General features: G+C 42.5%; 1 protein-coding gene across 1 annotated transcript; it reads right to left on the bottom strand.

Moving 5' to 3' along the window:
- Positions 1-14,940, bottom strand: ZGLP1 (zinc finger GATA like protein 1). The gene is made up of 6 exons (XM_060759780.2): positions 14,792-14,940; positions 7,899-8,429; positions 6,413-6,504; positions 2,421-2,514; positions 848-979; positions 1-16 (listed from the first exon to the last, which is right to left on the bottom strand). The coding sequence occupies exons 1-6, from the start codon at positions 14,938-14,940 to the stop codon at positions 1-3; spliced, it is 1,014 nt and encodes a 337-aa protein (XP_060615763.2).
- Between the last annotated feature and the right edge of the window lie 462 nt (positions 14,941-15,402).

Below are 15,402 nucleotides of genomic sequence, written 5' to 3'. Positions count from 1 at the left end.
TTAGAACACTCCACATCTAGAAAAAATAGGAAAAAGGAAATGGCATAAGTTGTTTTTCATAAGCTGATAAGGGGGGGGGGGGGTCAATATATTTTAGGATGATATTACTCAAATCAGCTTTTGCGGAATAATGTCTGAGACCGGCAATTGACCAAAGTTACTGACCTCAATATATGGACTGAATATACAGTTTTTTTTGTTGTGTCAGGAGCGACCTGAGAAACTGCAAGTCGCTTCTGGTGTGAGAGAATTGAATATACGGATTATGGTGTGAGAGAATTGAATATACGGATTGAGTTGACATGATTTTATCTTGGCAAACGGCTGTTACGTAATTTATCCTATATGTATTGGTTAATTTTAATGTTGATGTATGATATTTTAGATTTTAGTGTTAGCATTGAATTTTTGCTGTCAGCTGGTCTGAGTCCTTCTACGGAGGTAGAGAAGATCAGAATATAAAAGTTTTAAATAAATAAATAAATAAATAACAGTGGTGTCTTTACCAATGCTGGTGTGTGAGCCATTGCATGCCAGTCCTCAACTATCATCTAGGCAAGAAATAGTTGTAGCCAATAACCAAAACTATGGTGCTCCAGAAACACTGATTCAGCTATACAGTCTTTAAATCAATTTCTTTCTTTTTTTCTCATTCCCTGAGGAAACTGGAAATAAAGCTTCCGTGAAGAAAGCTGGGCATTTCCGTAGAAAATTCTCAGCATCATCACCCAACCACTGCAAAGAAGCACTGCAATGTGAGCAGAGGCTCAATGTGGAAGGTGTGTTGACATGAAACATATTGCAAATATAGGATCTCAGCCAAAGTGTCCTGAAACAAATCATTTACCTCTTTCCAGATTTTGATTGTGCAGCAACTACATGCAATCTTCCTCCACAACTGGAACAATGTGAATTAGGTTTCCCACCATGCTTTGGAATATTCCAACACTTAAGACACCGAATTCTGTACTTTTTGTATCTATGGGGAAAATAGCTCCATCTTAGTTGATTGGTCACTTCCATTCTTTAATTCAAGTCTGTTTTGATACTTGTGTGCTACTTCACCTTCCTTCCTCAACTCTAAACTCCAAAAAGATTCCAAATGACATGAAAGGGAAGGCACTTTCTTTGGTATCCTGTGACAGCCAGATATATATGTAAGTCACCCTTTCACTTACTCAATCCTTGTCTGAAGATTACAGAAGTTGATATTTCTTTTTTCCAACTACAACTCTCAAAAGTCCCCTCTCCATTTACTGAATAGTCTGGGGATCTCAGAAGTGTTGTCGAAGACTTTCATGGCCAGAATCATTGGGTTGTTGTGAGTTTTCTGGTTTGTATGACCATGCTCCAATAGCATTATCTCCTGATATTTTGCCCACATCTATGGCAAGCATCATCAGAGGTTGTGAGATTTGTTGAAAAGCTTTTCTAATCAGATGAACCTCTGCCCAGGTGAAATGCCTTTTGAAATTCTAGCTTTTCTCTCTGGGGCGCTATATGTGAAAAATCGAAGAAATAAAATTCCTACACCCACTGAGAACCCGGGGATCAAAAAGTGAGGCTGTTATACAGTGACCTAAACCTATTTAGTTTAAAGTTACAGTACAGAAGAGTCTGTGAATATTTCAAGAAATTTATTGACAGTGAGAGAAGTTCAGAAATAAAATCAATTGCCTAGAGAGGTGATGAAGTCTTTAAAATGAGGCTAGATAGATACCTGCTGAAGATGTCATATTTGGAGATCCTGTACTGAGCAGGAAGTTGGACTCAAAGGCCCATGGGATCTTTTCCAACTGCATGATAATGGGGAAGCTTCAGTGAGCAAAGGGGCAAGGGCTGTAATGACCGGCTTCGTAGTTATTGTGGGGTAGCATACCACAGTTAAACAGCTTACCAAACCCTCCAAAGCAGTCTATGCCAGTGTGAAACAGCTTTTAATGTTGTGGAGTGTGTCTTTGCCACTTGAAAAAATGCTGTGTGGGTATGTATATCCTTAATATTACAAAACATGGATCATGAGTTTTAAAGATTTTAAATTAATTTTGAAATTGTCTATGTATAGTCTATGTAATTAAAAATAACACTTTTGTATCATTTTGGTATGGAGCATGATTCTATGATCCTCCATTAATACCAAAAATCCATTCATAATAGAGTCTATTATATGCAACGGTGTAGTAAATGGCTGCCTTTTATATAAAATGGCAAAATCAAGCCATGGATGAAGGATCTGTGGATGCAGAATCCATGGATAGGGAGGACCAACTGTATATATTGTTTTAGTTGCATTGTTTACTTCGAACAACTTTGAGTCCTGTACTGAAATAATAAATAAACAAAATATATTTCTAGAGTACTAAATATTCCACCCTCTACTTTACACAAAATCTGCAACAGCAGTTAAAATAAATAGGTACCTAATGCCACAGGCATTGCAGAGAGGAGTCCCATCTTCAGCATCTCTCCATAGAGGTGTTTTCCTGGTCTTGCAAGATGCACAACGTTTATTCCCTTGAAGGCAAAAAACACCTTGATCACACAATACTTCTAAACATTTCAAGATAATTAAACTTGCTGAAGCCAATAATGCTCTCCATTACTAGTTTATCCCAGAGTCACACTTGCATCACTAGAAAATTACATAAGGTCTTACTTCTCTCACTGTCTATATAGAGACAGTATCTTAAGTTGTTGAGGTGTGTGTGGGGGGGGGGTGGTGGTGGTGGTGTTAGAAGTCAGTAAGAACCTAGGACGAATATTATCAGGAATATTTAAATTTTGCCATCATTATACAACATTATAGATTTTGATTTCAAAAATAAATTTAAGAATGAGAGTGTCATGGAGGGAGAAACAAACCCCCAAATAAGAGCATAAAACGAATTCTATAATATATCCAGACACAGATAACGAGATATTTACCATTATTTTTCTTCTTTCCAGGAAATTGAAACTTCAGAGAGGTTTAGGTCTGTGTATGGGCTTCCACCAACATCAGTTGATTCAGGTTGAGTATCCCTTAACCAAAATGCTTAGTATCATAAATGTTTTGGATTTCAGACTGTTTTGGATTTGTATATGCTTGCATAATGAGATATTTTGGAGGAGGGATTAGTGTCTAAACAAGAAGTTCATTTATGTTTCATACACACCTTATACCCATAGCCTGAAAGCAACTTCACAGAAAATATTTTAGTAATTTTGTGCATGCCACCCCCTGCTACGTCAGCTCCACTGGCTGCCAGTCCATTTCCGAACACAATTCAAAGTGCTGGTTTTGACCTATAAAGCCCTATATCAGTGGTTCTCAACCTGTGGGTCGCCAGGTGTTTTGGCCTACAACTCCCAGAAATCCCAACCAGTTTACCAGCTGTTAGCATTTCTGGGAGTTGAAGGCCAAAACATCTGGAGACCCACAGGTTGAGAACCACTGCCCTATACGGTTCCGGCCCCGCTTACCTGTCCGAACGTATCACCCTCTATGATCCACTTTGGAGTTTGCAATTGTCAGAGGAGGCCCTGCTCTCAATCCCACCACCCTCGCAGGGCCTTCTCTGTGGTGTCCCCCCAATCTATGCAATACACTCCCCAGTGAGATCAAGGTGACTCCCTCTCTCCTCTCCTTGAGAAAAAAGGTTAAATCCTGACTTTGAGACCAAGCATTCAGGCAGCTGACCGAGCAGCAATTGTAACGACTTATGAGAATTATCAATGAATAGACCTGGACTGGAATTCTGGATTATGATTTGGATTTGAGGATTTAGGCTTGGTTAGTCGTGTCAGGACTGACTTGAGAAACTGCAAGTCATTTCTGGTGTGAGAATTGACCATCTGCAAGGACGTTGCCCAGGGGACACCCGGTTGTTCTGATGTTTTACCATCCTTGTGGGAGGCTTCTCTCATGTCCCCGTATGAGGAGCTGGAGCTCACAGAGGAAGCTCATAAGTGCTCTCTCCAGATTCGAACTGCGACCTGTCGGTCTTCGATCATATTTTAATGGCTAATATTTTAATGTATTTATAATTTCTTGTTGTTTTACTTAAAGTTATACTGTTTTCACTGATTGTATGTTGGCATCTAATAGCTGCCAGTTGTGAGCCGCCCTGAGTCCCCCCTTCAGGAGTTGAGAAGGATGGGATACAAATGTTCAAAATAAATAAATATATGAAACAAAGTCTATTTATATTGAACTAGCTGAAAGCAATGGTTTCCCTATCTCAGCCACCCACATGGACACATTTTGGTTTTGGAGTATTTTGGAATTCCAAGTAAGAGATACTCAACTTGTATTACACTGATCCTTCATACAGCACATCTTTAACACCCAAAAATATCTCCTTTCCTTATTTTTATTTCAACAATCCTTACAAATAGCCTAATAAAGCATACTGCAAATAAGGGAGCTAAGACCGAAAGAACCATGGCTGTTCCTAGAATTGCTTAGCAATGGGTTTATGGCTAAGATTAAACTTGAACTGGGGGTATTTGACTCCGAGCTCACACCATGCAAGTATACTGAAAAGAGGCTGGAATTTCAGCAAACTGAAAGAATAGGATGATTTACTCAATCTATTGTCTGAAGACTCACATTTTGTGTCATCCTACAAAATCAACCCATGCCCACTTCTGGTATCCTTGACATGAACCAGGATTTTACATGGTTCAGCACTGGTTGAATACTGGGGTCAATTAATAAAAATATAACATAATTAGAAAGAAATTCACTAAACCCCTGTGGACCAATTTTGCCCTCAACTGAATCAGGAAACATACATAACTTCCGATCAGCAGGTTCTGCAGCTTAGCAGTTTAAGCCGCTGCACTACCACAGCCCCTTCCCCACTCTTAAAGCAATCAGTAAAGTTCTTTGTTTTGATTGTTATTTTACTTAAGTCAATATCCACCAAAAATATACTGGAAGTTGAACTCTGCTGAAATGGTTTGCTTCCTATCACATTCAGCCTTCATTTTTTCCCCAAAAAGGACTAACACCCTGCAATATGTTAGGATTTAAAAAGAGACGCCATTATGTAATGGGTTAGCTGGAAAGGGATGTGTCAGAAACTGATTGGCTGGACATGCCAGGAGTCAGGGTTCTGATTGGTTGCTGCCTCTGGCTAGCTGCTGAGACCAACGGTTCTAACTGTCATTCTGCCATTTTTCTCACTTTGGACAGTGAAGAGAAAATGCTGGCTGCCAACTATCTTGAAGACTGATCATTTTATGGCATGAGGCATATTTCAAAGACTATTTAAAAGGACTATTTTATTCCTCTGTTATCTACTTATATTCAAAGAGACTGATGTATACATTGTTACCCTGTTTGAACTTTTGAACTGAAGTAAAGATACTGTTACTTGTTCCACATGACTAAGTAACATTTTATTATACTACAAGGTATATCGCGGTTTAAATACTGTGGTAAAGCTTCTGCTTATTTACATTTACCAACCTTCACACGATATACTGCTACACATACCACACGAGTCCCTAAACCAAGGCAGTCACAGGAATCTATTTGTTCCCCAAATATCAGGGAAATATCTCTCTTCACACTTGTTACATCCAATACTAGTGAACTTTGTCCTACAAAGTGGTTTAGGATTATTGAAAAAGGGAAGAACCTACTTCCCTTCTACCCCACCAAGCACATTGTGTTGGCGAATGGGTGTGACCAGAACAATCTGCAAGTGCTTGCTTAAAAAGAAAGGGCAAAAAAATAGGTCAAATGAAACATTTCAACTCCACCAATTCTGAACTGTGGTCAAGTTGCAGGTCACTTTGAGTCCCTGTAAAATGGTAAGATATTAAATAAACAACTAAATTGATCAATATCTAATTATCGCGCATTGCAGCTCTCTAGACATGAAGATGCCTTCAATATACTGTGTGAATAAGCCACCCAAGTCTTACGCCATCCACTTTTGTGCCACAAATGTTTTGCCCAGTGTTGCACCCAGTGATGATTAATTACTGAAGCTATAATCAGATTGATACCTAGCTTCTTCTGTCAAACTCTGCTTATTAAATCAGGCTATGAGATCTTGATTAATATGCAAGTGGTTGATAGCATGGTAAATACTTATTTGCTCAGTCAGATGACTTACAGTGAGATGATGGTCAGGATCCTTTGCCCTGCCAAATATTTTTAGTCCACAAGGCCCACCAGCTCCTAGACAGCAAAGTCTATTGTAAGGACTGATGGAAGCTGTAATCTCAAACACTGAGTGAAGTTTCCCTAACCGTGCACAAGAGGGTCAGATCCTTAGCCTGGGAGTTTCCATACTCTCATCTGGCTTTTGGATGCCTTCTTCCTCTGAAGAGAATGATCTTGGCACCATCCCTCAGAACCACAGCCATTCCCAAGTGACATAAGCATTCAGTGCTTCAAATAAAAAGTGGAACATACTGTGGGTAGAGAGACATCCTTCTTCCTCTTCTGAACTGCCCGCTTGGCCTTCTTCTTTTACTAGAGGGACTCTTCTTTTCCTCAGTTTTTCACTGAACACAAATTAGATGTGTAATATTTTAGTCTTCCTTTTTGTTTTATTTAGCTCTATATTTACTTAGATATAGCATTTTGAACCAGGCTTTCCACATGGTTAAACTGATGAAATGACATTTAGAATTGGGTTGTTGTAGGTTTTTTCGGTCACCTCACTACCTCTGAGGGTGCTTGCCATAGATGCAGGCGAACTGTCAGGAGAGAATGCCTCTAGACCATGGCCATACAGCCCGAAAAAACCTACAAGAACCCAGTGATTCCAGCCATGAAAGCCTTCGACAATACATTGACATTTAGAATTGCTGTCCCAGGAGGGTGGGGGGAATGGGGGGGAGGATATAGGTGATAGGTGATACATATCTTAGGAAAGCATGAAGTGTCATTTAAGGAATATTTACTTTTGGAATAATGTATACTGAAATAAGTCTTGTATGGCAAAAGTTTGTTAATTGTTGGGATGGATCAAATAATATTCCCCCCACCAAAAAAAAAAGCTCTATAGTGTTAACTATTAAACAGGAATAATGCCCCTGCCTTTCTATCAGGTAAAATGAGGCAGTTTGTTATGACAGAAATGCTGTTGAGAGGAAAAGGTTGTGATAGAAAACAGCAAGGGCAGCCCAGTGGCTGCAAATGGAACGCCAGCACAACACCATGAAAAATCAATGGGTGCTGGTGGAAAGACAATACAGCTCAAGATCAAAGAGGCGCTGACACAATTGTATTGACTTCCCTGAAGGATTATCCTCATCAAAATTGGCTCACACCATGTCACCAAGAGCAACAGGGTTAAAAAGTGAACGCTGGCTATTAAGGACTGACTATGCTTTCTGTTGTTTAACGTATTTTTGTAAAAGCTGAACCAAGAAAATAACACAGCATCTCAATCTGCCTAAAAGCCAGAAACATATTCCTTTAACCATCAGGATTCTCTGTTTCTAAACTCTTAGTAGCCCTTAGACAGCTGCTGCAGATCTTTACATACAGAAGCCCACATTGTCCATCATCACTGGCTGTATTGGTGAAAACATCCGACGGTTGCAACCCAACAACAGCTAGTGCTAGACAAAAATGAAGAGAAATCCAGGCTGGCACTTTCAACAGAGCTGTAGCCAGGTTGCTAACTGGGGCTGGCTACAGGGAGAAGACAGTTTCCCTGTTGCAATAGCTCCACTGGCTGCCAGTATGTTTCTGGGCACAACTCAAAGTGCTGGTTATGACCTTTAAAGACCAAGATGGCTCAGGTCCAGGCTCTTTGTCTGACCGCATCCCCTTGTATGAATTGTTATTTTCCAGGTGTGATAAGTTGGGGCCCCATCCAAAGGGGGGCGGGTTGAGTTTCCCAAAGTGCCCCCAGACAGAGGATCCCCTCAACTCCATACTATGGTACCTGCTGTATCGGGGACAAATGTGGAGTCTGCAGCCTTCCTTGCTGCTCAGAGAATGCTGGAGCTGCATCTGAAAAGTAACGCCTTGAAAAGTCGGATCCAGGGGCTCACAGCTCCGCTGGGGCCTGGGCTGCTTGCGGGAAACCCTCCGCGTGCTACTCCTTGGAGGCTCGGGCCTGGAGGGGACATCACACCCTGCCTGGGGCTCTTCCACGTGCACTGACACCCCCCACAATGGGTTATTGTCTTCTGTGGAGTCAATTTCAAGGCTGGAGCAATGGAGGCTGATGAGGCTAAGGGCATCTAAAGGGCCAAAAGAGGAGAGGGTAGCCTCTGGGAAGCAGCACTCCATGTGGGAGGTAGTGGCACAGTGGCTGTTGTGCCAAGGATGCCCCACATGCCGTGAAAACAGCCTCCTGCTGCTATTGCTGGGCTCAGACTGGGAGAGGCCCTGGCCAGCCTCTTGCAGGAAGTCCAGGGCTTTGATCTCCGGGATCTGGAGGCAGCAAGCCATGCCCACGAAGGGGTCAAACCTGAAGAGGGGAGAAAGCAGACAAGGGGATCATGACTTCAGGGACAGGGCAGGATCCATGGGTTGGGGGGGGGGGGGACCTGAACTATAGAATGAATGCAGTTCTACACCGCTTTTACTGTCCTAGCTCAAGGCAATGGGATCCTGGGTGTTATAGTTTGGGGAGGCTTCAGCAGTCTTTGGCAGAGAAGACTGAAGACCTTGTAAAACTATAACTCACATGATTCCATTGCATCGAGTCAAAGCAGTTAAAGCGGAGTTAAACTGCATCCATTCTACAGCATAGAGCACATGTGTTAAACTCAGGGCCCACCATGTCATTTTTGTGGCCCTCCAGATGTTCGACATCAACTCCTGTATTCCTCATCATTAGACATCATGACTTGAGCTGATGGGAATTATGATACATTAACCTCTGGAAGACTGTAGTTTGTTCTGTTTAATAATAACACATTTTATTTATTACCCACCTCTCTTGATGCCTTGAAGCGGGGTACAACAAATTCAAAAACAAATGAACATAAAATACAATAAATTGCTAAATAAATAAGTCAGGATAATGGGATTTAGAATTAGATGCAAAGCTTGTGGGTATGATGTCTGACTTTAAAATGTCCCTTGACCTTTCCCCAACCTCAGAGCTTTTCATTTTCCCAGGTACGTATGGCAGACAGTCAAAGTGATGGGAGTTGTCATCTGGGGGCCTGAACTGGGTTAAAATTAAAGATTAAAGAGCACTAAACACGATGTAAAAACATTACAGCTGGTTCTTACTATCTACAGATTATCCATCCGTGGATTCAGAGGCCCTTTGAATTTATTTATTTATTTACTGTATTTGTATACCACCTTTCTCAGCCTGTCAGCAACTGAAGGCAACCATTAGGCTGATGTGGCCCTTGATGAAAATGAGATTGACATCATAGAATCATAGAATCAAAGAGTTGGAAGAGACCTCATGCCATCCAGTCCAATCCCTGCCAAGAAGCAGGAATATTGCATTCAAATCACCCCTGACAGATGGCCATCCAGCCCCTGTTTAAAAGCTTCCAAAGAAGGAGCCTCCACCACACTCCGGGGCAGAGAGTTCCACTGCTGAACGGCTCTCACAGTCACAATTTTCATCAGAAAGAGATCCCTACTTTGAATCCCTTAGGATCTGTGCAAAACAACTTTTTCCAAATAGCTTTGCAATTTAAAAAAAAACCAATTGAATGCCTTGTTGACAGGGAAAAGTATTCTAAAGAGCCGGGGTGCTTTTCAAGTCAAAATGAATCCCCAAATTCGAAAATGCTCAGTAGGTCTGCAGCAAAGGATTTGTGCCTCTGGTTCAGATCCAAGGACTTTGTCATTAAAAAAAACAACCAAAAGCAATGATTTTGTGGTTCCGTGTCATCTGAAAAGATTACCTATTCGACTCCACTTTAACTGCCATGGCTCAGTGCTATGGAATCCTGGGAGTTGTAGTTAGTGAGGCAAAGGAGGCTCAAGGCCTTGTAATAATACAACTCCCAAGATTCCACAGAACTGAGCCACAGCAGTTAATGTGGCGCCAAACTGCATTCATTGTATAATGCAGATGAACCCATGGCGGCATAATATGGGATATAGGGGGGCAGTGTAGATCCAGCCCAAGTTGTATGGTCACCTTAGGGAGACAAAATGCCACCAAAAACTTCTCTCCAAGCCTGCCGACAAAACTAAACCATCCCAGCATTCTTCATACTTTGGGGCCACTCTCAGGCCATATCTACACTAGTCATTGAAGAAAATGGTTTCGCTGAACAGAGAAAATCCTGGAACCAGTTTGCAGCCTGGATTGCGATTCCATAAACCATAAAAGTGGCTTTCTTTTACACACTTCTATGGGAGTTTGTTGTCTGGCAGTCGCAACTTGAGACTCACTTTGAACCAAATTAAACGGTCCATGTAGACCAATGGTTCCTAACCTTTTTTTGACCAGGAGCCAGTCTCCAACGTTAGTATCAAAAGGGTTACAAATCAGTGTTTGGTCAACTTTAGGTTTGGTTTGGGGTGCCAATTCAGAAAATTGCATTGGATAGACCACATCAGCTCTAGTTTCTGATACAGAACATATGCCATCCAGGAGTTGCCATCTGCTTGCCCACAGAAAACAATCCAGACCTGATGTGGTAGTAGTAATCCTTCGTGGGAAGTCAGCCTCTCTATCCTCTCTACTAATATGGTTGTCTTTTAAGGCTTTTTTTGGGTATGTTTACAAGTACATAGTAATTATTTTAGTTTGGGGGAAAGGATAGGAAAAACTTGGTTTCTGTGTATTGTTGAAGGCTCATGCTGTGGTCAGTGACAGGGAAGGAGTGCCAAGCGGCACAAAAGGTGAGGAAATAAAATAAAATAATGAGGAAGGAGGCTTGTGGAGATTAAGGCCCCCTCTACACGGCTGTATAAAATCCCACATTATTTGCTTTGAACTGGACTATATGGCAGGGTGGACTCAGATAACCCAGGGTCCTTCCACACAGCCCTATATCCCGGAATATCAAGGCAGAAAATCCCACATTATCTTGAGCGTGGACTCACAATAACCCAGTTCAAAGCAGATATTGTGGATTTTCTGCCTTGATCTTCCGGTTGTGTGGAAGGGCCTCAGAGGTGGTGGCCAAAACTGTATATAATTTTCTACCCAATATATGAATGCTAGATAGTAATAGTCAATGCTATTAAATTGTTTTTTAAGCAAGCTTTTTTTACTATCTTCCGCAGATTGTTCCTAAGGTCATAGTTGCTAGGAAACATGACATTTGTTGCACTAAACTGTAAACAGCAGCTGCAATTGGGGGCAAAATAAAGCTTTAAAGCCCTCTGAGGGGAAAACTCATCATCTCACCAACAGTTCTGCACTTTATGACAAGGCAGAACAGTTGGTGACTCTTGGAAAAGTGCACTGGGCGGTCTTCTTCGCCCATTTGATAACAAAGGCGAGCACGCGCCCTTTCCCGCGCTCGCTCCGGCCACGCCACAGTCACGTGCTCGTCCAGGCGCGCGCGCAGCCCGGGCCGATCACCTGTTTTTGCGCGCGCCATTCATTCTCATCCTAATCCCATCCAATCAATCCAGCAGGGAAAATGGGAAAGGAAGGAGCTCAGGTTCTGCGCCTGCGCATACTTCCTGCCTTAGCAATATAAACCCCTTTGATTATGCTGGAAACTCTTCCTGGGGAGCCTCAACCATACACTTCAGAATGAATGCATTTTGACACCGCTTTTACTCTCCTGGTTCAAGGCGATGGGATCCTGGGAGGTCTAGGGCCCTTCCACACAGCCATTATACTTCGAGATATCAAGGCAGATAATCCGCATTATCTGCTTTGAACTGGATTATTTGAGTCCATACCGCCATATAATCCATTTCAATGTAGATTTTATACAGCTGTATGGAAGGGACCTTAGTCTGGATCTACATTGCACTATTTTTATAGCAGTGGAGACTCATATAATGCAGTTTAAATCGGATAATCTTGGATATAGGGCAGTGTAGATCCGGCCTGAGGCCTCTTTCACGCTGCCCCTATATTCCAGGATCTGATCCCAGATTATATAGCAATGTAGACTCATATAATCCAGTTTAAATCAGATAATCTGGGATATAGGGCAGTGCAGATCCACCCTGATGCTCCTTCCACGCTGACTCTATATTCCAGGATCTGATCCCAGATTATTTTCTTATCCCAGATTATCTGAAAGTGGAGACGCATATAATCCAGATTAAATAAAGTAATCTTGGATATAGGGCAGTGTTGATCCAGCCTGAGGCCTCTTCCATGCTGCCCCAATATTCCAGGATCTGATCGCAGATTATTTTCTTGTCCCAGATTATATAGCAGTGGAGACGCATATAATGCAGATTAAATCAAATAATCTTGGATATAGGACAGTGTAGATTCAGCCTGAGGCTCCTTCCACACTGACCCTATATTCCAGGATCTGAACCCAGATTATTTTCTTGTCCCAGATTATCTGGCAGTGGAGACGCATATAATGCAGATTAAATCAAATAATCTTGGATATAGGGCAGTATAGATCCAGCCTGAGGAACCTTACACACTGTCTCTATATTCAAGGTCTGATCCCAGATTATCTTCTTGTCCCAGATTATCTGGCAGTGGAGACACATATAATCCAGTTTAAATCAGATAATCTTTGATATAGGCCAGTGTAGATCCAGCCTGAGGCTCCTTCCACACTGACCCTATATTCAAGGTCTGATCCCAGATTATTTTATTGTCCCAGATTATCTGGAAGTGGAGACGCATATAATCCAAATTAAATCAGATAATCTTTGATATAGGGCAGTGCAGATTGAGCCTGATGCTCCTTCCACGCTGACTCTATATTCCAGGATCTGATCCCAGATTATCTTCTTACCCCAGATTATATAGCAGTGAAGACTCATATAATCCAAATTAAATCAGATAATCTTTGATATAGGGCAGTGCAGATCCAGCCTGAGGCTCTTTCCACGCTGACTCTATATTCAAGGATCTGATCCCAGATTATTTTCTTGTCCCAGGTTATCTGGCAGTGGAGATGCAAATAATCGAGATTAGATCAGATAATCTGGGATATAGGGCAGTGTAGATCCAGCCTGAGGTTGCTTCCACACTGACCCTATATTCCAGGATCTGACCCCAGATTATTTTCTTGTCCCAGATTTTCTGGCAGTGGAGACGCATATAATCCAGATTAAATCAAGTAATTTTGGATATAGGGCAGTGTTGATCCAGCCTGAGGCCTCTTCCATGCTGCCCCAATATTCCAGGATCTGATCGCAGATTATTTTCTTGTCCCAGATTATATAGCAGTGGAGACGCATATAATGCAGATTAAATCAAATAATCTTGGATATAGGACAGTGTAGATTCAGCCTGAGGCTCCTTCCACACTGACCCTATATTCCAGGATCTGAACCCAGATTATTTTCTTGTCCCAGATTATCTGGCAGTGGAGACGCATATAATGCAGATTAAATCAAATAACCTGGATATAGGGCAGTATAGATCCAGCCTGAGGCTCCTTCCACACTGACCCTATATTCAAGGTCTGATCCCAGATTATTTTATTGTCCCAGATTATCTGGAAGTGGAGACACATATAATCCAAATTAAATCAGATAATCTTTGATATAGGGCAGTGCAGATTGAGCCTGATGCTCCTTCCACGCTGACTCTATATTCCAGGATCTGATACCAGATTATCTTCTTACCCCAGATTATATAGCAGTGAAGACTCATATAATCCAAATTAAATCAGATAATCTTTGATATAGGGCAGTGCAGATCCAGCCTGAGGCTCTTTCCACGCTGACTCTATATTCAAGGATCTGATCCCAGATTATTTTCTTGTCCCAGGTTATCTGGCAGTGGAGATGCAAATAATCGAGATTAGATCAGATAATCTGGGATATAGGGCAGTGTAGATCCAGCCTGAGGTTGCTTCCACACTGACCCTATATTCCAGGATCTGACCCCAGATTATTTTCTTGTCCCAGATTTTCTGGCAGTGGAGACGCATATAATCCAGATTAAATCAAATAATATTTGATATAGGGCAGTGCAGATCCAGCCTGAGGCTCCTTCCACACAGACCCTATATTCCAGGATCTGATCCCAGATTATCTTCTTACCCCAGATTATATAGCAGTGGAGACGCATATAATCCAGTTTAAATCAGATAATATTCGATATAGGGCAATGTAGTTCCAGCCTGAGGAACCTTCCACACTGCCCCTATATTCAAGGATCGGATCCCAGATTATATAGAAGTGGAGACTCATGTAATCCAGTTCAAATGAGATAATCTGGGATATATCATAAGTGTAGATACAGCCTGAGGCTCCTTCCACACTGCCCCTATATTCCAGGATCGGATCCCAGATTATATAGAAGTGGAGACTCATGTAATCCAGTTCAAATGAGATAATCTGGGATATATCATAAGTGTAGATACAGCCTGAGGCTCCTTCCACACTGCCCCTATATTCCAGGATCTGATCCCAGATTATTTCCTTGTCCCAGGTTATCTGGCAGTGGAGACTCATGTAATCCAGATTAGATCGAATAATCTGGGATCAGATCCCGGGATATAAAGCAGATTCGAAGGGGTTTGACTTCCATTATTAATTCCAATGGGTTTAACCTGGGGGAGGAGAAACAAACATCAGCTTTTAAAGTATGTATACTCTTTTGGGACAGTGTGGCAAGTTGTCCCCGGTGGCGCAGTGGGTTAAAGCGCTGAGCTTGTTGACCAAAAGGTCGCAGGTTCGAATCTGGGGAGCGGGGTGAGCTCCCGCTGTCAACCCCAAAAAATCCCTTGACCAACTAACCTGGATTCCCGGCTGCCTGGGGCTTCGGGGAGGAGGCTGGGGATGGGTTTGTTGGGCTCGGATTCGAGGCAAGGCGGGCACAGCAGCTCCTGCAAGAGGGAGAAATCGGGAGGCTGGCCCTCCACGAAGAGCTGCCCCTCCGCCGCCATCACTGAGAAGCTCTGGCAACAGAGGTGAGCTCCCAACAAGATAAGAGACATTATATACCGTCTACCCCTGAATTGGAAGCACCTGCGAGGTAAGCCAGGCAGGCCAGGCAGTTGTATGTAGTTAGTTATGTCAAGGCCTCTTGCCCCAAGAGTAGCTGGGGTCACAGCAAACTACAACTCCCAGGGTTCTATAGCTTGGAGCCCTGGTTGTCGAAGTGGGGTGAAACATTACTTCTACAGCCTCTGAGGATGGATGGAAGAGACCCCCAAGGGGTATCCAGTTCAACCACCAGCCCTGCAGGAAAAAAGCACCATCAAAGCACCCCTGGCAGATGGCCATCCAGTCTCTGGTTAAAAGCCCTCCGAGGAAGGAGCCTCCAGCAGACTCTGGGCCCTTCAACGTAGCCATATAACCTAGAACAGCGGTCCTCAAACTAAGCCACAGGGAGGAGGAAGCAAGCA

Source organism: Anolis sagrei, chromosome 2 (assembly GCF_037176765.1).
Source record: "Anolis sagrei isolate rAnoSag1 chromosome 2, rAnoSag1.mat, whole genome shotgun sequence".
NCBI classification, from domain to species: domain Eukaryota; kingdom Metazoa; phylum Chordata; class Lepidosauria; order Squamata; family Dactyloidae; genus Anolis; species Anolis sagrei.
Note: the sequence above shows the minus strand (reverse complement) of the source record. Positions and strands in the feature narration are given on the sequence as shown.